This window comes from Scardinius erythrophthalmus, assembly GCF_964197995.2.
Source record: "Scardinius erythrophthalmus genome assembly, chromosome: 4".
NCBI lineage: Eukaryota > Metazoa > Chordata > Actinopteri > Cypriniformes > Leuciscidae > Scardinius > Scardinius erythrophthalmus.
This window is the reverse complement of record NC_138224.1, coordinates 12,867,948-12,893,238: the sequence shown is the minus strand read 5'-3', so window position 1 is coordinate 12,893,238 and position 25,291 is coordinate 12,867,948. Positions and strand designations below refer to the sequence as shown.

At 38.6% G+C, this 25,291-nt stretch overlaps 2 protein-coding genes across 4 annotated transcripts; both read left to right on the top strand.

The window, feature by feature from the left end:
- The first annotated feature begins 1,150 nt into the window (after positions 1-1,150).
- strap (serine/threonine kinase receptor associated protein) lies at positions 1,151-10,101 on the top strand. Its single transcript, XM_081363070.1, has 10 exons — positions 1,151-1,357; positions 1,513-1,637; positions 1,781-1,916; positions 2,010-2,091; positions 2,743-2,815; positions 2,939-3,038; positions 3,161-3,298; positions 3,423-3,559; positions 3,696-3,845; positions 9,421-10,101. The coding sequence occupies exons 2-10, from the start codon at positions 1,526-1,528 to the stop codon at positions 9,480-9,482; spliced, it is 990 nt and encodes a 329-aa protein (XP_081219196.1). The 5' UTR covers positions 1,151-1,357; positions 1,513-1,525; the 3' UTR covers positions 9,483-10,101.
- Positions 10,102-10,417: 316 nt separating this feature from the next.
- tmpoa (thymopoietin a) lies at positions 10,418-25,054 on the top strand. 3 transcript variants are annotated; one of them, XM_081363853.1, is made up of 15 exons: positions 10,418-10,709; positions 15,745-15,862; positions 16,871-17,020; positions 17,103-17,245; positions 19,022-19,132; positions 19,317-19,385; positions 19,764-19,901; positions 20,856-20,906; positions 20,994-21,128; positions 21,241-21,333; positions 21,427-21,486; positions 21,570-21,779; positions 22,131-22,256; positions 22,507-22,610; positions 23,737-25,054. In XM_081363853.1, exons 1-15 carry the CDS (start codon positions 10,473-10,475, stop codon positions 24,077-24,079), a joined length of 2,088 nt encoding a protein of 695 aa, XP_081219979.1. In that variant the 5' UTR covers positions 10,418-10,472; the 3' UTR covers positions 24,080-25,054. The 3 variants fall into 3 exon arrangements, with proteins under 3 accessions (XP_081219979.1, XP_081219981.1, XP_081219980.1); XM_081363854.1 differs by lacking the exons at positions 19,022-19,132; positions 19,317-19,385; positions 19,764-19,901 and having other exon boundaries at positions 10,458-10,709; XM_081363855.1 differs by lacking the exons at positions 19,022-19,132; positions 19,317-19,385; positions 19,764-19,901; ... (4 more) ...; positions 21,570-21,779; positions 22,131-22,256 and having other exon boundaries at positions 10,439-10,709.
- The last annotated feature ends 237 nt before the right edge of the window (positions 25,055-25,291 follow it).

Genomic DNA, 25,291 nt, shown 5'->3' with positions numbered 1-25,291 from the left:
TCAGCATTACTGTGTCACTAAGATAATGAGCAGGTGAAGAGGCGTCCGTGTTTGCTTTTCTGTTTTCCAGTCATGAAAATGTGTGCTTACAGTATATGTTCATAATAAATGGCTTTTAGCAAGATTTTTAGAGTGATAAAATTGTGTAAGATCTGTAGCAACCTTTGATTGATGGCAATCACAAGCATTACAGTGATTTTGAATATTTCAGATTGATGTAACTTTTAAGAAAATGTAATAAATATGTGTTTCTTTTCTGTCAAAGTAGTATAGTTAAACAACAAATAAAGATATCCATCCATCCATCCATATAGCATATCTTTCCAGAAATTTCTCCCTGGACCTTAAAGGGATAGTTACCAAAAATTATATAATTTACTACTTATATCTTCTTTTGTGTTCGGCAGTAGAAAGAAATTCATACAGGTTTGGGACAACTTAAGGGTGAGTAAATGAAAGAATTTTCATTTTGGGGTGAACTATCCCTTTAAATCAGGTATGTGTAACCTATGTATTATTTATTTTTTTCCGTCTATGGTCCCATGACACAGAGATCATTATGACATCACAACATACACGTACATTTGTTATCACTGGAGGTAACATCAGATCTTTAATCTATCTCTATCTAACAGTGAGGCTCGCCTAGGACGCATTGTTTCCATCTGGATGTCTGTATGTAAAGCATTTCTCTCCGCAACCTGTCCAGGTGTAGATGTCGTGACCACTGTATTTAAAAAGAAAAGACAGTCGCGCACGCGCAGTTCTAATTTTATCCTGAATTGATGTTCTTCCCTACAGGAGGCGCTCCGTGGCTCAAACAGTTACTTGATGGATTGATTTTTAGTCACATCTGGTTAAAATGTGTCATAATTCAAAATATTGACAAACTTAATATTGATCTCATAATGATACGTTTCTCGTAATTTAAAGTTAGAATCTCACAATACTGAAAAATATTCTCATGTTAAAGACCTACCCCAAAATATTTTATATTAGACCATAAACATACCACATATTACATTACGTGTTAGCAAATACTTAACATGTAATAATAAGCTCCTAATGTAGAAGAGCTTCTCGAAGCGACGCTATTAGTGCGTCACGTGACACGATTCTGACCAATACTGTGGCGTCGCGGGCCGGAAATGATGTCCAGTTTTCACACTTCCATAATGTTCCTGTAGCGTTAGCGAGGGCTCTAGTTTAGCTTACACATACACACTCACACACACCTCGTGTAGCTGGTGGCACAGCACTGTTGCTGGGAGTGCAGCTGTGAGCTCCACAATCCTCCCCGACACGGAATCTGGCCACAAAGTACTGGAGTGTGTCGTTGTTTTGTTGTCTTTGCAAGGTAATGATTGAACTCCTGGCTAGCCAAGCTTGAGCTAGCTAGCACATCTGTTTTATCCACTACGTTGTTTTGGGTTTTTTTCGGTATTTTCTTGATTTTTGATAAATGTGTGGCTGTGTTTGAGTAAAACTGCATGTGTTTTGTCATCTTTTTAGGTATCCTGTAAGTATGGCTATGAGACAGACTCCTCTCACCTGTTCTGGCCATACCAGACCTGTTGTGGATCTGGCATTCAGTGGAATAACTCCTTATGGATATTTCCTTATTAGTGCTTGTAAAGGTATGTATATTCTTGAATCTTAAAATCTACCTTTGACAGTAATCCAGTTCTCTTTCCTGGGCAGTGTGCATAAAAAGTCACCATTTAGGTGAAATGTCTGTCAGATAGGTCTGAAAGTTTGTTTTGGCAATTAAAAATTGCAGATGGCAAACCTATGTTGCGCCAGGGAGACACAGGGGACTGGATTGGGACGTTCTTGGGTCACAAAGGTGCTGTCTGGGGTGCCACCTTAAATAAAGAAGCTACAAAAGCAGCTACGGCCGCTGCAGATTTTACAGCGTAAGTACAAACAGTAACAAAATGTGATATGGGTGAAATGATATTAGTTAAATATGATTTTACATTTTGTATTTATTTATTTGAATCTGACAGAAAGGTATGGGATGCTGTCACTGGAGATGAGGTCCTCACCCTGGCGCACAAGCACATTGTGAAATCTGTTAACTTTACACAGGTATGGACAGAGCCAGATGTTCACAACAGCTCCAAATCAGCATATTAGAATGATTTCTGAAGGATCATTTGACACTGAAGACTGCAGTAATGATTGCTGAAAATTCAGCTTTACCATCACTGGAATAAATTACATTTAAAGTATATTCAAATAGCAAAATTATTTTAAATTGTAATAATACATTACAATAGAACCCCATTGTTTTAAATTGTCATTATTTCACAATATTACTGTTTTCAATGTATTTTTATTTTTGATCTAATAAATGCAGCCTTAGTGAGCATAAGAGACTTAAAAACATGTTTTTTTAAAACTAATTACCCAAAACTTTTGAACAGTGTATGCAAATTGCTAAATAAAAAAAGCTATTATATTTTACTTCTTGCATTCAACGTTTTAAATCTACTAGAATAAAATAGTGGTCCCTCTGAAAATGTACTCTTTTGAGCCATTTCAAATACAAAAATTCTGAAATATAAAGCTGAACAACATTGAGATGTTTTCTGAGCTCCATAACCCAGTCTATGAGACACAACATTGATTATGTCTCAGTGATGTCACCTCATTTTATGTCTCCAAACCCTCTGTGTTACTTGTGCCGAGCCGTTTTGCTAAATTAAGAGTTTTTACCATCGTATGTTGAATCAACAGGACAGTAACTTTCTCCTGACTGGAGGGAATGATAAAGTGCTGCGCATCTATGACCTCAGCAAACCTGAAGCAGGTATGTAGAGTGACTTTTTTTAATTTTTTGTTTTGATATCAAATCAATTTCCAAAATTCAATTCCTGTCATAAATTCTACTAGATGAAATTGCGCATAAGGCTATATGGCATTTGTAATGCAGATCCCCAGGAGATTGCTGGCCACACCTCAGCCATAAAGAAAGCTCTGTGGTGTAACAATGACCAACAGATTCTCTCGGCTGCTGATGACAAAACTATCAGGTGAGTGTCCATAATGGTAATGGACAAAGTCTTTGAAATGTACAGTACGTACATTGCATATATAGAACCCAATTAGTTATGTATGTGTCTAATTCTGAGTTTGTGTTGTCATTCATTTGTAGACTTTGGGACAAGAACACACAGGAGGCAGTGCATACTCTATCGTTTGATGCCTCTGTCACCAGCATGGAGTACATTCCTGATGGGGAGATTCTCGTCATCACGTATGGGAGAACCATCGCCTTCTACAACGCCCACAGGTAGACGGCTACAAGCTGTCCTATTATGCAAATATTACCTTGAGGACTGAGTTGGACAAAAAACACATCCTTAAAATGTATGGAGAACTGATAATGTCATTCTGTTGTTGTCTTTTACTTTCAGTTTGGAACTGATTAAGACTGTGGATGCCCCTGCTTCTATTCACTCTGCCTCACTGCATCCTGAAAAAGACTTCTTTGTGGCTGGAGGAGATGACTTCAAGCTTTATAAATATGACTACACCACCAAAGAGGAAATGGGTAGGGACGTAGGCGCTAGTTAAGTTAATGTAACAAACTGCAGTATGAAAAAACATAAAGCTTAGTATAAATTGGCTCATGAATATATATGTATTTGTTCTTGCTTGACAATAAAATGTATTTGTCTCTTTTTCAGAGTCATATAAGGGTCACTTCGGGCCCATACACACTGTGCGGTTTAGCCCTGATGGGGAGCTGTATGCCAGTGGCTCAGAGGATGGCACTCTGCGTCTGTGGCAGACGGCTGTTGGGAAAACATACGGCCTGTGGAAATGTGTCCTGCCTGGTGAGCACATAGATATTGACTAGATTTACCTAAATGTTTCAATACACAGTCAAGAAAGTCAGCATGGAAGGCTGCGGTATTCTGAAAATACAACTATGAAATGGCAAAGGCTGCTATTTTAATTAAATATGTGCTGCATGTTTCAGAGTGAAGCACAGCACTGTTGTTTTACATGCGAGCAGCTCGGTTGAAAACTTGAGTTTCTCTTACAAACCAGCGGTTGTCAGCAAAATTAAATTTTTAGGCAGGGGTTCAAAACTCAGTTCCTGGAGGACCACAGCCCTGCAGAGTTTAGTTTCAACCCCAATTAAATGCACCTGATCCAGCTAATCAAGTCCATAAGGCTTGTTTGAAAACTACAGGTATGTGTGTTGAAGCAGGGTTGGAACTAAGCTCTGCAGGGCTGGGGCCCTCTGGGAACTGAGTTTTGAACCCTTGTTTTAAAGGGTTAGTTCACCCAAAAATGAAAATTCTTTCAGTAATTACTCACCCTCATGTTGTTCCAACTGCGTAAGACCTTCGTTCATCTTCGGAACACAAATTAAGATATTTTTGATGAAATCTGAGCCATGTCTCACTCCTCCATAGGCTGCTATGTGACCGAAACTTGCTGGCCCAGAAAAGTTATTAAAGAGATCGTTAATATAGTCCAAGTGACTCCAGTAGCTCAATCTTAAGTATATCAAGCGACGAGAATACTTTTTGTGCGCAAAAACAAACAAAAATAACGACTTTATTCCACTATTCATTTCCTTCTCTCTGGACCTCTAGTTGGTTCGCGTAGTGTTTTTGCGCAGCGCGTCTGTGTTACACATCACCACGTAGGCTCACTATTGGCCGACGCCGGTCATGTGTGTGATGCGTGATGACGTACAACACAGACGCGCAGCGCAAAAACACTACGAGGCCCAGAGAGAAGGAAATGAAAAGTGGAATAAAGTCGTTATTTTTGTTTGTTTTTGCGCACAAAAAGTATTCTCGTCGCTTGATATACTTAAGATTGAGCCACTGGAGTTACTTGGACTATATTAACGATCTTTTTAATAACTTTTCTGGGCCAGCAAGTTTCGGAGGAGTGAGACATGGCTCAGATTGGCTCAAAAATATCTTAATTTGTGTTCCGAAGATGAACGAAGGTCTTACGCGGTTGGAACAACATGAGGGTGAGTAATTACTGACAGAATTTTCATTTTTGGGTGAACTAACCCTTTAAGTGTGGTTTTCTGCCAAAAAAAAAAAAAGTTTGATGCTTTAACATTGAATTGGGACAGCCTTAAATGTTAATATTGCAATTTTACAGTTGTTTTGGGCCAAATTGTGCAACCCAACTAACAAGCAGTGCAAACTTGGAGCTTTTTTAAATGCATTTTTAATGCAATTAGATTTCCACCAGAATGTGCTGCCCTATTAGCATGTATATATGCATGATTCAAAAAGATGCACTTTATTTTTAAAATCTTAAAGTATTCCGACATTTTCAGTTTAATACACTTCTATTAATATCTTCCAGAATAAAAGCTTGCAGTATACGAAAATGTAACAATGCGATAAAAGCACTAAATCCAGCAACTATTGGCAGATTTTGAAATGCTTATGACAGTTGTCACTGGCTTGCCTCTCAATTGCAAGAAGAAATGCTCTCTCAGCTAGACAGTCATTCCTACAATACCTGACATGATCCTTCCTGAATGAGAATTTATTGAAATTGACTCATTGTGGTTCGAGTGTCATTGAAAAATAACTCCATATCAAATTATTTGGTTGTCAGTGATTTCATTTTTCTATTTGAAGGTCAGGAGCTAGTTTCCGGCATGGCAATGCAACTTATCTTAAGTCAGAATTGCACTTTAATTTTTCTATAAACTCACAATTACACTATTTTTGGTAACACATTAGTTTAGGTCCAATTTTCACTATTAAAGGGTTAGTTCACCCAAAAATGAAAATTCTGTCAGTAATTACTCACCCTCATGTTGTTTCAACCCTGTAAGACCTTCGTTCATCTTCAGAACACAAATTAAGATATTTTTGATTAAATCTGAGAGCTGGATCACTCCTCCATAGGCTTCTAAGACTTTATTCCACTATTCATTTTAGGGGTGCAACGGATAAAAAAACTCACGGTTCGGATCGTTTCTCGGATCAGAGTCACGGATCGGATCATTTTTCGGATCAGCAAAAAAAAAAAAAAAAGAACAAGACAAATAAACATAAGTTTTGTCTTTTTGTTTATTAACACTTTTAAAATATTCAATTAAAATATATAAAATCAACAGTGGGTGCGCGACGGGATGACGTAACGTGGCCATGCTTGATGTGTTTCCACCGATGTCCCGATACCACTTTTTCACTTCCGATACGATACCGATGCCACAGCTTTGGCTATTTGCCGATACCGAAATCAATCCGATATTTTTATTTTAATCTTGAACTAATACTACTAATAATAAAATAAATGGAAGCACTTTGCTCAATTAGCCACATAAAAACATCTCACTCAAATGGAGAACAAATACTTATCCAGTATATCCACAACAACAGTTGATAATGAAAGACTGCCACCCTTTATTTAAAAGACCTTGAGATATGTTTGGTAATTGTACCTGAATGAATTTAAAATTAAAATTAAACTTTAACGTTATTCTCATCTGAATTATAAATAATTTATTTCTGTATAAAATAATACTACCATTAAAAACACATTTGATTTTCTTTTTTAATCAATGTAGAATGTGTAACTTCAAAATAAACAGATTACTCTGTTTGAGGACAAGAAATGAAAACCAAGGCAATATGATGAATGTCCAAAAGATGAGATAATTTTTGCTTTTAAACACCGTGTGTGTGTGTGTGTGTGTGTGTGTGTGTGTGTGTGTGTGTGTGTGTGTGTGTGTGTGTGTGTGTGTGTGTGTGTGTGTGTGTGTGTGTGTGTTTGGGTGACAGTTGTAGTTTACAGTTTGACAAGAGTTTACAGTTTGACTGTTCCACATGTTTCCACTGTTCGATCGCGCCCGTGCCTCTCTCTCTCGCTCTCTCTCTCACACACACACACACACACACACGCATTGCAATCTTGACATCGCAGCCTGTTAATTTTGCTGCGTTCACGCGAAACGTGAATAGAGCGTCAAATTCGCGTCTAGTTCGATGCTTGAAGTTTGAATCCTTTCGCGCGTCCAAAGCGAATAGGACGGGCCGCGCGCGTATGATAAAGCGAGCGTTTGAAGCGAAATAGACGCGTGTTCCAGGGAAGCCAAAATGCTCCCATACAGGTAATTTTAAATGACTCGGGGCGTTCAAGCTCCTCCGTTCCTCCTCTCGCCATGACCACGCTGTGTGTGGACTGAACATGCGCACAACTTCTTCTTTTTTTCATAAATCAATCCGCGAATCACGTGTGTGCCGAACCGAAGATATTGATCCGAACGGATCACGGATCAATGATGATCCGTTGCACCACTAATTCATTTCCTTCTCTCTGGGCCTCGAGTTTTTACACGTAGTGTAACTGTGTAGCGCTTCTGTGTTATACGTCACACGTAGGCTCACTATTGGCCGACGCTGGTCATGTGTGTGATGCGTGTGACGTATAACACAGAAGTGCTACGCAGTTACACTACGTAAACTAACTCGAGGCCCAGAGAGAAGGAAATGAATAGTGGAATAAAGTCGTTATTTTTGTTTGTTTTTTTGCGCACAAAAAGTATTCTCGTCGCTTTATAAACTTAAGATTGAGCCACTGTAGTCACTTGGACTATATTAACGATGTCTTTAATGCATTTTCTGGGCCAGCAAGTTATAATGTCTTAGAAGCCTATGGAGGAGTGATCCAGCTCTCAGATTTAATCAAAAATATCTTAATTTGTGATCTGAAGATGAACGAAGGTCTTACGGGGTTGGAACAACATAAGGGTGAGTAATTACTGACAGAATTTTCATTTTTGGGTGAACTAACCCTTTAACTAGTTGCTTATTAGCATGCATATTACTAGGATATTGGATGTTTATTAGTACTTATAAAGCACATATTAATACCTTATTCTGCATGACCATGACATCCCTTTATCCTTCCCAATACCTAAACTTAAAGGGATAGTTCACTTTGAAATTAAATTTTGGTATGTTTTAGCTTACCTCAAGGGCATCCAAGATGTAGGTGTCTTTTTTTTCCGCAGTAGTTTCAATTTTGATATTTTTAGGTCAAACCGTTCTTGTCTCTCAGTCATTTGATGCAGGTCTATGGATACTGTCTCAAAGAGCATGCACAGAATCCAAATTAAAACAATTCCCCATCGTCCAAATTAAAAAAAGTACACATTGATGGCCTAAGACACGAAACGAGCGGTTTGTGTGAGAAAACGAACAGTATTTATATCGTTTTGACCTCTTATACACAGCCACGTCCAAGTGATCTGATCTGAGGGCGCAGTATAGATATATATACACTAGATGTCGCCTTAAAGACATTCGTTCCAATGAACTGCCGTAGACAAGGCAACATCTAGTGTATATATCTATGCACCAGTCTGCGTACACGTCACACACCAGGATGCGCGCGCGCCCTCAGATCATTTGGACGTGGCTGTGTTCAAGAGGTACAAAACGATATAAATACTGTTCGTTTTCTCACACAAACCGCTCGTTTCGTGTCTTAAGCCTGTTTTATGCTTCTGCGTCAACTCCACGCCGTAGCAACGCCGTCACTCCTACGGCGTCGTGACCGTTTTATGGTTCTGCGTCGGGTTGTTGCATCGCCAGAACGCTGGGGGGGGGGGGTGTGGTTCGTGAATCTCTTTGCTAGTTTGCTTTGGTTCCGTGCGCCGGTTCCGCTTTTTCATTTCCGACAATGGCGAGCGAAAGAGAGAGAGTGTTGTTGCAGCTGGAGCTAATCGACGTTGAACAACAAATGATTTTATTGCAAATGTTTGATTTTGATTTTAAACACAAACAGTGCAGTGGTCACTTTAAAAATGGCGCTATAGCGGGAGGGGGAAACCGGAAAAACTACACTCCGGAAATGATGTATAATTTGACCAATCACAGCCCTTGTGGTCTGCGTCACCTCGACGCGTAGTTACAATTTTTTGGAGGTGCACGTCGAGCTACAGCGGAGGGGGCGGAGAGGGGTTCGCGTCGACGCAGAAGGGTCAGGCTTTAGGCCATCAATGTGTACTTACGATGGGGAATTGTTTAATTTGGATTCTGTGCATGCTCTTTGAGACAGTATCCATAGACCTGCATCAAATGACTGAGAGACAAGAACGGTTTGACCTAAAAATATCAAAATTGAAACTACTGCGGAAAAAAAGACACCTACATCTTGGATGCCCTTGAGGTAAGCTAAAACATACCAAAATTTAATTTCAAAGTGAACTATCCCTTTAACAGCTACCTTACTGTTAGTAAGCAGTAATTAGGAGATTATTGAGGCAAGTCATAGTTAAGAGTTAATTAATAGTGAGAATTGGACCCTAATGTAAAGTGTGACCTTATTTTTATTCCCTGGTGAAAACAAGCTCTCTTAGGACTAGGCTTCATTTGTTATCCTACAATAAAACCTGTCTGTCCCTTTCAGAGGAGCTGTCGTCAGAGAACTCTGAAGTGCTGTACTGCCCTCCAGCTGAGATCAAGGCCTGAGTTGGGAAAGAGAGGCAAAGGCAAAGGAGGAGAGGTCACGGGAGAGGTCAGGGGACGGGATGGGTTAGGGAAACCACACCCCAGCAGAGTGCTGTGCCACCACCCTTCTTCACTTGAGACGGACCGCACTGCCGAGCATGACTTGAGCGTGGAGATGAAACAACTCGCACATTCACATTGTGGAAATGAGCATCAGGAGACGGCGGTAGAGCTGAGCGTGCTAGTGCAAATGCTAACCCTCCAGCTGCCTGCTCTTTCTTTGATACCCATGATACACCAGTCAGCTCCTTCATAAGTGGTCGGTTTCTGCAGCACTGTGATCACTTTGGTTAAGATTTTGTTTTTTGTTTTAGTGTTACAACGGTGTGCTTTCAATACATTTTGTTTGTTATTGCAAGAGCTCAATGTTCAGTTTGACAACATCTCTCAGCGGAAGTGCTCCTGAGGAACGTGTTATTCAAATGTTTATCAGTAGTGTGAACTTGTAAATGTTTTCCGTGAGAGCCTGGAAAATATGTAAACATGAAAAGCTTAAAAGTGACTTAAGTTGTTTAATAAATTTGTCTTTGGTTGCAACATAAGTTGCATCATTTGGCCAATAAAATGTTGACATACCTTATATCATCTTTGAGTGTGTGTGTTTGAATTATATTGCAGTTTTAATTTCAAAGCATTACGTTTAACTTTGCTCACTTCTGTTGCCCATCAGCTTCTAGTTTAATTTCTAGCCCAGTCTTGTTCTTTCTCTTTGTGTGCAATATTTATTTTACATGCGAATTCAATTTTTCCTAAGTTAGTAGGTGAATCTCCTATAAACAAGTGGTTGACCTCGTCTATTTATCACCAGTGATTTTAAATGATCTATCTACCAATCAGAGCGCTTCTTTCTGCGGAACGCGTCCAATAGGGGTCTCTCTCCTAAGATGGTCACTGATCCCATATAAGAAATCAGTCTCAGCCAGCGATAGTGTCCTGCTCAAGCCAACAGACATGTCGGAATTTCTGGAAGACCCGTCTGTGCTCACTAAAGATAAGCTTAAAAGTGCGCTGTTGGCCCATAACGTGGCTTTGCCGAATGGCGACCAGAGGAAGGATGTTTACGTGCAGCTGTACTTGAAGAATCTAACCGCGCAAAACAAAAAGAGCAGCGGCTCTCCAGATGTCTTCTCCAGCGACGAGGATCTGCCTCCAGCCCCCGTGATCTCCAACAGGAGCCGCTCTGGCAGGGTGGGTTTGGAGAAGCTTGCTTTGTTTTTGGCTGTTGACTTGCTTTGCATGTACAATGCATCAAATTGAGCTGATGGTATTGATTTGTATTAATGCTATCAATACGTGCATTTTCTAAAAGTGTGTTTGTTGGGAGTAAAGTTCTGAGTTTAGAATTATCAGAGTAAATAAATGTCATAACTGTGGTGTTTGCACATGCAAATGAAAACAAACCGGCATGGCGAACTTTTACCAATGGTGTCCGGTTCGTGAGCGAATCGTTATTTTGAGTTGGATCATTTCTGTGAATCAGTTGAGCTGCTAACGTTAGATCACAAAACCGGTCTGAACGATGTTGTTACGAAAGGACTGTATCAGTTTTATCACACTCACTAAATATAGTTGGTTTAAATTAACAGAATTTTATTAAAACATGCAATAGTTTCAGCTGAGGATTGAGTGTTTTAAAATCCAAATTATGATCTGAAACGTATAGCCGTGAGAAACCTAACTGGTGGTCATGGAATGACAATAAACGCCCTTAAAATATAATAAGTAAAATAAAAACGCGTAACGTTAGCAAGATTTGTTTATCACTTTATTTGAAAGAATAGAACGTGAAATTTGGGAAGGTCGGGCACCATGGAATAACGAAGCATTTTTAAAACCGGATTTTGAAACTAGCTGTTCGAAAGAACCGATTCGGACTTCCTATCAGTTTCCCGCTTAAATGTGTCAGTCAAGATTCAATGGATTAGTTTCACGCGTTTAAAATCCATGCCGCTATCCGTAAAAAACAAAAACAAAACAAAACATGAATTACATAAATTATAACGTCCTGGAAATCTTGCACTGCTATATGTTATCTCAGTTACACATCTGTTTTAGGCGTGTCCTTCAGAAAAAGTAAATATCCCAGCTTGAATGAACACTTCAGTAAAGATTTCTAATGTGGAAAATAGCATCCCATAGTAGTTTAATAGAAAACGGACACTTATTTTTTATCTGTGTCTAATCCTGATAATGTTGCTAGTGGTTATTGGCCTTCTTGAAAAATATTACAGTGATGAAACACCTGGTGGTTCATGGAGAAGTGGGAGTGTTTCTCCCCCACCACTTCTCTATGTGTTACTTACTAATTTTTAATACCCACAGCTATTTAATAAACCCATAATATGAAACGTGTGCACTAGAATTGTTTAATGCGTACCAGTTATTTCTATCAGGTATGGGTCTATTGTTGCGATTTTTAAGAGTAAGACACTTTAGAGTAAGAGTAAGAGGATAGATACTATAAGTGTCAAGTTAGTTCTGGTTATTCAGCCAACTCGATTACCTCAACACTCCACCCAGACAACTTCACAGAGTCCTTTTGTTATAGCAGAGATGTTTGATGTAAAGGCTCCTCTCTGTATTCCAGTGCCAGTGAATGGAGGTAGTGCGGCCTGTCATTGTGAAATATTACTGTTTCCCTGTCAATAACAGTCCATATTTATAAGGTATGAACTACTATTGCAAGTTGGTAAACAAATCGCTTAAATCAGGAGTTTTCAGTATACTGCAGACTCCTAAACTTTGTGCAAGGGACCCTTTTTTAGTTACTTTAATCCTATTTATATTATTGATTTTTAAACAATTTAACATTAAACCCTCTAGCACTCCTTTGCGCCCCCTTGGGGGTCTTCAAACCCCATTTTGAAAATGCCAGATTGAGCAGGAAGGTACAGGTCCGAAAGTTGTATAATATTTCGAGAGCAGCAGCACAAGGCTGCTTTCATAGTGGGTTTGGTCCCTTTATTGAGGAAATGCTTTCTTGTGAAGTGGAATTTGCGCTTCGGCTGCCAGATGTGTGAGTGCTTTGCATTCTTCTTTGAAGTTGCTGTCTCTCAGATAGTAATTTTCAGAAACGCATGACCAGCACACAAAGTGTGGACCATAGACGTTTGATTTTATGTTTGACCTCTTCAATGAATTGTGAGGTTTTTTTTTTCACCAGAGTTGGTCATGTTTTTTTGTGTTCAAATAAAACTGGTTTACAAGCTGTGCTGCGAAAGCCACAATTGAGCAAATTGTGGGTAACCAGCTAAAGCAACATCATGCCTCATTATTACAAATTTCCAGAGAAATGACATTAACATTATAGGTCTCTCATACCCCTTTTCCACCAGAATGGTTTGTGTTCTGGAGCCTGTTCTCGGCCTTGCGAACTGGAGTCTGTTGCGAACCGGCCGCATGTTTCCACAGGCTTGAGGAACGAACGGTGACGTAACACTACGATGTGTTGTTCACCTGACTATAACCAGTTAAAAAAAAACATTGCACATCCCCGTGTTTGTGCAGGCAGAAACTTCTGTTTTACCAGGAGTGATTCTAGTGAACCGGCAGTTCACATTAACTGCCTTTTTGGAAATAAATTGAAACTGAAACCGTTGATTCACTCACTCTCCTGCATGCTGGGTCTCTCTCTCGCACATAGTTTTATATTTAGATATAAAGAGCACTATGATATTAGATTGCTCAGCGAGACCGGGCCAGCGTTTCTTCGCTTCCCCAGCTCTGTTTGAGCAAGTTTTTAGGCCATCTTTCCTGCCTGGAAACACCTTTTCTGCAGTTGAAACTGAACTGCCTAATCTGGAATCGCTTCTGTAGAAAGACACTTCCCAGATTGAATAAACAGCTTTGCAACAGTCCATAAAACTTCTCGAACCATAAAATGTCAGAAAAGGAAAAAGCTTTAGAATTAAAAATGACAGTACAGTTTTTGTTACACAATATTAATTTAAATCTTTAAAAAAAAAAAAATCTGTATCAAACCCATGTTGTTCACAGGCACATGCTGAGTCTGACGTTCTCCAAAAACTGTATAAGTTTTGAGGGTGTTGTCTGTGGACTGAGGAAAGTTTTTTTTTTTTTTCTCCATCCTGCTGGAATGCTGTGATTTCTGAAAGTTTGAGTCGGCAGTGTTCCAGATCAGCCCTGGTGAAGGCCCCTCACTGAAGCTCATACGCCTTCATGATCTCCTCCTGCCCCTCGTAATACATTCTCTCCTTCTCCACTTCACTGTTTTCACCATTTCTCCTCGGTCACATGGTTCCGTTTTTGGAGCAGGGCTCGACTCTAGGGAATGTGGCTGGATTTGCATTGTTCTTGCTTTTTCCCACACAGTCTGAAAGTTTGCGTTTATGCCTTCAGACTAATGGCACTATCACTGTGGCACTTTGCATTTGCACTTTTCATTTCATTGCTTAATTTAACCTTATTGGTTTATCCAAATTAACATTTGCTCCTGCAGTCGCATGCTAGGCACACTGTTTTTAAACTCACCTAGTTGGTTCTGAGATGTTTCAGGTGTAGTAATAGTGTATATAGTGTGTTATTATGGACTGGGGAATGTAAAGTGTCCTCACATTTTCTTTTAAACTAATTTAAGTGTCAGAGAAGTGGGGCTGTGACTGTGTTTTTTTTTTAGGTTCATCTCTGTGTCTGATTTAAAGCATGCAGAACGCTAGACCTGTTGCCAAAATAACACATCGGGTAGTTTCTTGCCACCACACCATTCATTCAAATTGTGCAATCGTTTTTCTGGGAAAATTAGCAGCCCTGTCGCTTGTCTTTAATTTTTTCAAATTTCTCCCGATATTCCAAAGATAGTAAAAGTTTGAAAGAGCAATCTTAATCCAAGAAACTCATGTTGCTTTGCCCTAGGAAAGTGAAACTGAATTACTGGCGTGGTAAAATGCGCTATACTGTATATAAACTTGAGTATCTTACCTTGACTAATGAATACTACAAACTGTGTTAAAATGAAATATGAGGAAAGATGAAGACTGAAAAACAAGAGACGAGATATTTCTTTCACGGTGTGCCCAGTAAAATTTGCCAATAAACTTTATACACATATAAACATTCATCAACTCGCACACCAGTTATGGTAAACGGAAGCTCAAGCATGTTCGCTTGACGTGCGAGAACCAATGAGGTTCATTCTCGTGTGTTACGCAGCATGTTTGAGCTTCCGCAAGAGCCTATGAGGTTTGTTCTCGTGCGTCAATCAGGTTTGGTTGAGCTTCTGTTTATGTTCGCTGATCAATGTTTATATGTGGATAAAAGCCTAAATTAATTCTGTTCATCATATGAAGCGATCGTGTCCCTTCAGAAAATGTATAACTTAGGAAAATTAGTTTTACGATCTCTTTATGAGGCTCTTTTTGAAGTGTCAAAGTGGTAGTTGCGTAGCTGTAAACGGAGGGACAGAAATCACTCAGATTTCATTAAAGAGATCTTCATTTGTGTTCCAAAGATGAACGAAAGTCTTTTTTGGTTGAAACAGCATGAGGGTGAGTAAATGATGACCAAATTTTTGGCCTCATGTAGCCTAATCCTCATTCGTCAAGATTTTAGTTGTTTCCTTATTGGCGAAATAACATTTAGTTTCTAAACTGTTATTTCCTTTGCAAACAAAGCTTTGTACTTAACTAATTTCCCAATACCCACGTAAACTGCAACCTTAAAATTATATATTTTTTATTTATTTATATATTTTTTGCGTGCCACCATGGTGGCGCGGTTGTCTGGCTCACCGGTACAGCCCTACAGAGCAGGCAGGACAATATGAAGACTTCAGATGCAAAAGCCTCTAAGTGCCATCTAAAATTTTCTTCTAGAATGATCATTTTTATCAAGTTTGCATGTTTATGTTCAGTTATTTCACTTTAATGGCAATGAAAATGACCTATTAATTGTCATTGAAGTGAAATTACTGAACTTAAATATACGAGCTTGATAAAAATGCTCATTTTAGAAGGAAATTTTACATGGCACTTAGAGGCTTTTGCATCTGAAGTCTTCATATATTCTCTCCTGTCTTGCTCCAGTGTATAATCAAGAGCCTGTCGGGTGTATTCAGACACTTGTTCTTCAAGTTCAAATACTTTATGGTACGATGTCATCTTAACGTATTTTATTACAGCTCTGCAATGTGCATTCATGAAAAATGTGACGACTAAATTGAAAATGAAAAACCGCATGATGTATAACGTGACTCTTTTCTTCACAGAAAGCCACCAGAAAAACGGACAAAGTTCGTCCAGAGGATGTTGATGTCACTGAATTGAGCAATGAGGGTTTGAAAGACCTGTTGCTGAAGTATGGCCTGAATGCTGGACCCATTGTTGGTAAGCCGCTTTTGAGATTTAAACTCAAATTATGCAGTGTGAAGAGTAAATATTTAGAGATTTAGTTTCTTTAGATCATACGGTGACCTTAAAAAGTATTTGGACGCTTCATTGTATTGATAACAAGATATCAAACCAAGTGCCTAGCTATTTGTTAAAGACATAAAACACAACATACATAAATTAATAAAACAATACTGTTCAAAATTAATATTAATTAATTAAATAATATTAAAAATTAATTCTGGTTGGCAAATGTTTTATGAAAAAAGTTAATGTGTGAACTACACCTGTTGTCGTCTGTGTGAACCCAAGGAAAACTGACTTCATATTCCCTAAAACTGCAAAAACACCTTGGGAACAGTTGGTTAAAAGTGACCAATAAATGGGTAATTTATGTGATAGGATATGTTGTTTAATATGTGTGTATTTGTACATTTAAAATGTTTTTATTTTAGATTTATTTAAACAATGACTAGCCCAAATTTATGGAGGGATTTAATAATAAGCAAATGTATAGTGAAATAAATGTGTTGATAGAGTACAATGAAATGTAAACATACATGCATAAGGCATGAAATACCTTTTTTTCATGTTACATGGAGGATGTGAAATACCCCCTGAAATAGATTTTATAATGAAAAATCTCATGAAATCTGAAATGTGGTATGCACAAAAATCTTGTCTTGTCTTTCAGCACAAAACCAGCTTTTAGTCTCTGTAATAATCCGAATTGTCTCGTGGTGTTGTGCAAGGCTATCAGTAAATCAGCAATTTCACCAGGCATCCAGCTTTGCATGTTTTTGCAATTCTGGCTTGAATAGTGTCCTTAAATGGATGTTGGAAAGCTCTTAGATAAAGCAGCAGCCTTTCTCACTGCTTGTTACGAATAAAATAGTACTTTTTTTATGACGACAAAGAAATTTCCATTTGAATCCGCCTCTAAATGAAACAAGATATTTCAGCCATGATGTTTGACATCAACACTAAACAATGTCTTCACCTCAGCGTCCACTCGTAAGGTGTACGAGAAGAGGCTTCAGAAGCTGCTGGATCAGGGTCCTCCTGAAGCTGTGGTTCTTCCCTCAGAAACATCACAGACAGACGGCGGCCAGAATGGCAACACAGACTCAGACCAGTACAGCGACAAGGAGGAAGGTAACAGACAAACAGATCCCTTTATTTAACCATGTTCTTATAGAAATGAATGCATCAAAATGCTCTCTTGCCTGTTCGTCAGAAACCGTAGCTCCAGCCCCTGTGTTTGTGCCCGAACCTGAACCGGAAGTGGAGGTCGAACCCATCCCAGTTGTGGAGAGACCAGTCAGGAGCCGAGGGAAAACGCCAGTGACCAGCAGGACACGCAGTAGTCAGCATAACAGGGTGAGGGCAAAACCTGTGCATTGTTTGCTCATGCGTTGATTTCTGAAGGATCATGTGGCACTGAAGACTGGAGTAATGGTTGCTGAAAAGCTTTGCCATTGCAAGAATACATTTAATTTTAAAATGTATAAAAATAGGGTTTCTGCGGGTCTCAAAAAGGCCTGATAAAGCCTTAATTTACTCAAAATAAGGCCTTGTCTAAATGTCTTTAAATCAACATGCATTTAAATGCAAAAAATGAAGTGAGTTTATTCTTAAAACAAGAACAAATGTCAATGAGTTATGAAAACGTCCCTTTGACTTGGTTAAATTTGTTCTTTTTTTCATAAATTCATTGCATTTTGATCAATTTCACAGAAAACAAGACTTTTTTTTTTTTTTTTACTCAAGAATTTTGGCATTTTGTATCTCCAGTAAATGCATCTTGATTTAAGGATATTTAGACATTTGCACATGCAGTGTGATCAGGTGGTACAGTAAAAGTCATTTCCAGAATCTTGTGGTTGGGAGCAGAGGTATTCAAGCTACTGTTTTGTAAAATAAATTAAAAAGTGATGGATATCTGTTGTAAGTTGTATTTCCAAACTTTAAGTGTTGCTAATACAACTCATTGTGTTTCTCCTTGTACATTTACATTTAGATAATATATTGACATAGTGTTCCCTTCAATTTATTCCTTAAATTCTCTTAACTTGATCTTTAAAAAGTTGTGAAGTTTGCCTTCATAAAACCTGCAGAAACACTGTTACTGTATTTCTGATGAAATAAATGGTGAGCAAAAGCCTTGATCTCAAATCTTTTGCCTTGGTGAGCAAAAGAGGCGTCTGTCAGAAACATAAAAACTCTTTTTACTTTTCATATCTGAGCAAACCCCGATATATAAAATAATGTCTCACCCATCCTTATAATAATTGTTTCTATTTCATTCGGAAATGCGTCACATAACAGAAGTAAAATGGGTTACGAATGTCAGTTCACACACAGTCATTTATATGAGTCATTTATATAATATCTGAGAGCCAATTAGTTTAATATCTATCCATGGTGGTTGTTTTTTTTTTAAATTGGCAAAGTACCAATTCAGAAAAGCAAGCACAGTTAATCTAAGGTTGATAACCTCAAAATGGTCTAATATCAGCTGATCAATCAGCCCGGCTAAAATATCTCATCTTTCATAAGTTAAGCAAAAGACTGAAGATATGATGGTTCACATGATTTCAATTACAGTTAGCAGCACCCCCACTGTGTTGTATCCCTTGCTTTTTCTTTTTTTTTTTCCTTTAGCTTGGACTTGGCCCAGACTTTAATCCTCTTTTATTTTTGTATTCCCTCCTTTCCTCCGGACACACTTGGTTTCTCATTCCTGTGATTTTACTCAGTCTTACATCTCTGTGTAAACTCGAAGATCTTTGTTTAGGTCACTTGTAAACGACTAGCCAGGAGGATACTCTCTTGAAAGACTTCTTACTACTTTCCTCACATAAAAGCTGTTTAGGCAGTTCAAGCAGCGCATGCTGTCTCACACTGGTGTAAAGAATCAGTTCTTTTGTCCCTAATACAAACAGTTTTTCCCCATGTGATGTTCCCACCTGCATATTTTCCCACCATTATCTGTTAAAGGTTCAGCAGCACCACCTGCTGTAGAGGAGATCTGACCTACTTCAGGTGGTCACATGACCGCTCCACATTTAAATGTTGTCATGCCTCCTGTGGAGATCAGATAAGCCATTTGCTTCTCTATGGAAAGTTCTAGATCTTTTGCTGTGTGACGTATAGGAGGATGAGGAGGATAAGCAGGAGGAAGATTGGCCAGTTTTGAATATTAAGAGAAAGCTGAAGAGGTCTTCTCACAGGCTGGATCAGATGGTTCCCGCCAGCGACGACACCGTAACTCAATCTGTGGTTTTGTTATTAATGTACATCACCTGGTTTCTGGGTGTGGTGATTTTTGGGATCTGCACAAGGCGTGTTTTGGTTTGGTTTGCACATGGGTGAACAGTGTTTGGTTGAGCCTTATATTTGTTTCACAAATGAACCGAGGCAATTGTAAGCAATTGTCTGGTGTTTTCAGGAGAACTCTGAGCTCTCATCTGCAGAGTACTTCCCTGTTTCGCAAGACAGGAGAAGAACAGGACATGTGGTAGGTGGCCATGGCCATTGAGGTGGTCAAAATCAGGGATGGGATACTTTGGTCTTAGAGGGCCACTGTCCTGCAGAGTATAGTTTTAACCCTAATCAAACACACATGAACAAGCTAATCAATAGGTGTGTTGGACATCAAAGTACCGCGAGAGCAGACGGCTCTTTATACTTTCGTATCGCTCTTGCTGTACTTTGATGCCATACACTGGTCGGTCTGCGCAGTCGAACACACCTAATGTCTTCAGGATTACTACAAAGCTACAGACAGATGTTTTATATCAGGTTTGGAGCTAACCCCTCCAAGACCGAAGTGTCCCATTCTTGGTCTAAATTATTAGCCTGACCTCAAAAACCCGCTTCTATCCTCCTATTAAAGGTAACAAGAAAAGAGCCCAGACCTTTGCTTACAGACAGGACATCACAGCTCTCGCCTAAGACCGAATCTCTGAAGCGACGCAGCGCACCGGTCCGCTTGTTTCGGTCTGATTTGAACGAGGCGCCCACCACCGACAAGGTGTCTTTCTCCTTAAAAACCCTCTTTGGAGACTTCAGTTTGAGATGAAAAACCAAACTATTGAAGTTCTCTGTGAAATTGTTATATGTTTCTAAATGGTTGCGTTATCAGGGTCATCCTTGTCATGCAGTATCTTTTGAACTGTAACATTCAAAAAATTGCTTGTTTTGCATTTAGGAAGTATTTCTATGAATCTGTTTTCTGAACCTCAACCTCAGGCACTTACATTTTATTAATTAGAAGCTAATTATTTACCCCATGTTGAAAACCAGATACAATCCATCTGGAAGCTAATATTAGCCATTGCTTAGTGGAGGACTGAGGTGTCAATATTAGGTAATGTTAATTTGTATTATAATTATCAATATTTTGATATTTAAGCCATTTTCAAAGAAAACTTGTAAAAATGTAAATAAAAACCTCACATAATCTTCCTAAAATAATCTCACTTCCTGGATGATCATGACTTTTGTTAAGTGAAGGGATACAATGCAATAAAAGCAGAATAGAAAGTGTAAGTGGTTATATATTTATGGGCTTTCCCCCATATTTCTCATTTAAAACCGCATTCCCAAAACACATGATTTGTTGTTTTGTTGATGATAAGAATATTTTTATATTCAGTTTTTCATGTTAGAATTGCAGCAACTATATACATGGCCAAAGAAAATCACAAAATCATTTAAAATTCACCATCATATTCACTTCATTATGAAATTGTAATAAAAGAGAGAGAAAAAATATATCTAATCTTTTTCGTATAATTCTTTTTTTTTTTTTTTTTTTTTTTTTTTTTGTAAACATACTTTTTAAAATAATTGTTTCCAGTATATTAAGCAGTACGTGAATGGGACAGAAATGCACCGCACAGTAAGAATGAACCATTGGAAGTATATTTTGATCCTTTTTTCTTTTCTTTTTCATCTGTTTGTTTGGAAATCGCATGCCTCGTAGGATTTGAAGGAGGTGTCTGTTCCTCTGGTGAGGATAAAAGCACATCCTTTGGTAGGTCCTGAAGAAACCTCACACATAAACATGAGGATGCAGGTCATATTCTAATGCCACAGTGTTTCTTATGTTGTCATATTAAAGGCAGTGCCAAAAGAACCCAAACCCTCAAAGCGGTCCTCCATGTCTGCGACTGACTGGTCAGAATCACTAAAACATCACCACTCTTCTTACCAGTCCACCGTATCCAGTTTACATGGCGTTAGTCCAGTTTACAAGGTGCCAACTGTCTCTTTCCTTAATCTTCCATGTCTCTCAACTTTGACTATGAGAGCATCACATATAGTACTGTTAATGCATCGCTCAAATGTCTTTTGTGGTTTCTCTGTAGTTTGATGAGAACACCGCTGACATCACTTCCCCTCCGATTAGACAGTCCAATCGAGAGCCGCTTGTTTCCCTTCTTAACACTGCTTGCGTTGAGGTGATAATACACACACTTCCATCTTTAGTTAATGCTTTCAGCTCTAAATCAAGGCATATTTATGTATCTTCATTTAAATTTTCGTAATCTCAGGTTGACGACCAGGGTATGCAGGACATCCTGAGCTGTAGACCTGCGAGCCGAGCTCCTGTGGTACATCTCTGCTATGCAAGGATAGTTTATACATGTATTAAACATTCATTTTAGTGGCTCATGAGTTTTTTTCTTCTCTGAAGGCTCAGGAAGTCAAACCTGTCTCTGTATCGAAATACTCAAGGCCTCATTTGAGTCAGAACAAACCTTCCAAACCCTTGCCAGACATGAGGTGCCATCTTTCACTTTCCTGCAATGGCCAAAGAGAGGTTTTCCCATCACACTCGCTTTCTTTTAGGGACTCCCGTGTGGCTCCAGAGGACTCTCTTTGTGTCTCGTTTGACCCTTCCCAGGTTTGCTGTTGATAGTTGTTCATTTGTTAATGACATGGTACACTCTTAAAAATAAAGATTCTTATTGACATTGATGGTTCCATGGAAACTTTCCATTTGACAAAAGGTTCTTCATAGTTCTTTAGATGTTCTTCACGCTAAGAAAAAAAATGGTTCTTTTAAGAACTGTTGACCGAAAGATTCTTTGTGGAACTCAAAATGGTTCTTTTTGGCATTGTTGCAAAATGCCCCTTTTGGAACCTTTATTTTTTTAAGAGTGTATTTGGTTTTAGTTACAATGTTACATAATTTTCTAGTTATCAGGGTCATCACTAAAGCTTAAAGCCATCATTTACATTGTTGGTTTATCAGGGGAGCTGTGGCTCACCAGAGACCCTGCCCAAGACAAGACAGTCCAAAATCACCCCTTTCCTCTCCCAAATCACTTCTGTCCGAGGACTTGATAGCAGCCAGACGGAGACACCAAAGAAGGAGACGGTAATTTCATGAGCTCTATGGTGTCTCCACAGGTGTATAATGGTGATGAGGAAACTTAGTGGGATTCACACACTTGTTTACCTTGGGTCATAACGTGGTTGTGGTGTTATATAATGTTTTTCTTTCTTTTGTTTTTAAAATGGAAGCTGAAAACATGGTTCTTCAGAAATTGCAGCACGTGCAAGGATTTATGGTGTTAGATGTCCCGCCCTAGTGTTCACATCATTGTGGCTCTTGTCTTTGTGCGCAGGTGGAAAAGGTGTCAGCCTTTGATCAGACCCCGAGGACGGTAGAGAGAGATCTGCTGAAAGAGATCTTTCCCAATGAAAACCTCAGCACTCCCACTGGAATCAGGTATGGAGGGGAAGTTGTTTCAAGCATTCGCACTGAACGAACACCAGGGGCCGGATTCACAAAACATTCTTAAAGGGATAGTTCACTTTGAAATTAAATTTTGGTATGTTTTAGCTTACCTCAAGGGCATCCAAGATGTAGGTGTCTTTTTTTCCGCAGTAGTTTCAATTTTGATATTTTTAGGTCAAACCGTTCTTGTCTGTCAGTCGTATAATGCAGGTCTATGGTCACTGTCTCAAAGAGCATGCACAGAGTCCAAATTAAACAATTCCCCATCGTCCAAATTAAACAAATCCCCATCGTCCAAATTAAACAATTCCCCATCGTAAGTACACATACTGTTCGTTTTCTCACACAAACCGCTCGTTTCGTGTCTTAGGCATCAATGTGTACTTACGATGGGGAATTGTTTAATTTGGACGATGGGGAATTGTTTTAATTTGGACTCTGTGCATGCTCTTTGAGACAGTGACCATAGACCTGCATTATATGACTGACAGACAAGAACGGTTTGACCTAAAAATATCAAAATTGAAACGGAAACGGAAAAAAAAAGACACCTACATCTTGGATGCCCTTGAGGTAAGCTAAAACATACCAAAATTTAATTTCAAAGTGAATTATCCCTTTAAGAATTAAATTGACAGTAAATTAAATTCCCAGTTCTTGCTTTCTAACTTAATACAATTTCCCAAAACTTTTTTATTTTTATTTTAATTTACTCGATCTCATACAACATTTCATAGCATTTTTTGCCCCTTAGACATGAATACATGTGAGCGTACGCTCAGTATAAGCTCAATTATTAAATTCATAAACATTAGGTTTTATTTCATGATATGAAAACTGTAATAAAACTGTAAATTTTTGTAAGTCTTAAATTGTCTACACACAAAAAAAACAGAAGTCTCACAGAGTGAAAGATTCTGCACTACAAAACAAATATAAATCTAAAAAAAGTATGGTGGGAAAGTAAGTGTTTTTTGCATTTTGTCTTGTATTTTAGCATTATTGCCTTTTGTTTTTAGTAAATATGTAAACCTTTTTTTAATATTCCCTTTTTTTTTTTCTTTTTTTTTTTGAGAATCTATCTTGAATTAAGTATATTTTTCAACTGTGTTTCTAGTGCTACCTGTCGCCGACCAATCAGAGGAGCAGCTGGCCGGCCCCTGAGTGAGACATGGCTGGACGAATCCCGTCTCCGTCTCACAGAGTTCAGAGAAACCAGCTCCTCTTCCTACACAGAGACCCGATCAGTTCCACGCGTGTCCGCCGTCCCTCTAGCGGCTTCCAGGCCTGCGGCGCCCCCTGCTGTGAAGACCAGAGCACGGCGCAGCCTGCCGGTGTGGGTGCAGCTTGTGCTGCTGAGTGCGCTCGCTGGATTCCTGTTCTTTGTCTACCAGGCCATGGAGACTAATGAGGTTGGACTCTTCAAGCAGAGCGGGGCCGTTGATAGCACTAGCAAATGAACGTCATGCGGTTCAACCAAGTCTTTGCCCTCTTTATCATACTCAGCCAGTACCTCCCTCTGTTGATTCAGCAGCCGTGGACTTTTACCTGCGATCTTTATATATTCATACAAAGACAGAAACTCACAGATTTTGCATTATTTTCATGCCCTCTTTGAGATGAACTGGTTTAGAGGAATGAATCCTGGTTTTAATTTTAAAAATCACGTTTTTCGGGTTTTTTTATTTTTTTTTTTGCCTTTGTATATTTGTCTTGTCTGTGTTTTTTTTTTTTTTTTTTTTTTTAAATGATGGTGCTGTCCATAAATAAGTCAGAAGTGCTGAAGGAGTTGGCTAAATACACTTGTTTTGTTTGTAAACTACATTTAGTGTCTACTTGTGACAATAATTTTGCATTTATTTTCACATCTAGCTCTTTAAAAGTGCCGTATCCATCTTAACGTTACTGTAGTATTTATGTACATGTTGTCGAAAAACAAATATTTTCAATAAACTGTTTTGCAATGTATTCTGGAAGATAAGCTCATTTTACAATTTTTTTTTATTTTTATTATAATTTTAATCATTTCAGTTTTGTTATTTCAGGATCTTGGAATTCCATGTGGCTTTATAAAGCATAATGTTTCAGCAATTAACTTGAACAGCCTGAAAGAGTTTGCATCCAAAAAGCTTATTTGTTCGCTAAAATAAGGAATATATACACTTTTTTTTTTTTTTTTTTTATCTTCGAAAACAAATTTGGGTTTATAAACATTGTAAGGTCCTGATATATTTCATTGGTATAACTGGACAATGTGTAAACTGCCCATCATTAAGCCGTTTACTCTGCTTTAAAAACGTATTTAATATTCTAAATCTGTATTTATTTTACATTATAAGGTTCTGCGGATTTTTGTGGGATAAAGCTGGGAGGGTTCAGGTACTTTTTATGTAAATGACAGAATATGGTTTAATAAAGCGTTTTACCTCATATCTACATTTTCAGTTGGCTTGTTTATTTTATTTTTTTAAGTGTGTCTATATGTTTGACCTAAATTATGACGTTCTCTCTACTAAATGTGTTGTCTTTAGGGTTTTCTGCGGTGCATTGCTGTTCCTCACAGAGGCACTGGAAATTCTGACCTCACTTTGATCTTGAATAGGTAAGGATAAGTGTGCAAGGCTCTCTGCTCTGGTCCAGGAATAGACTAGTTTAATCTGCTTACACTACGC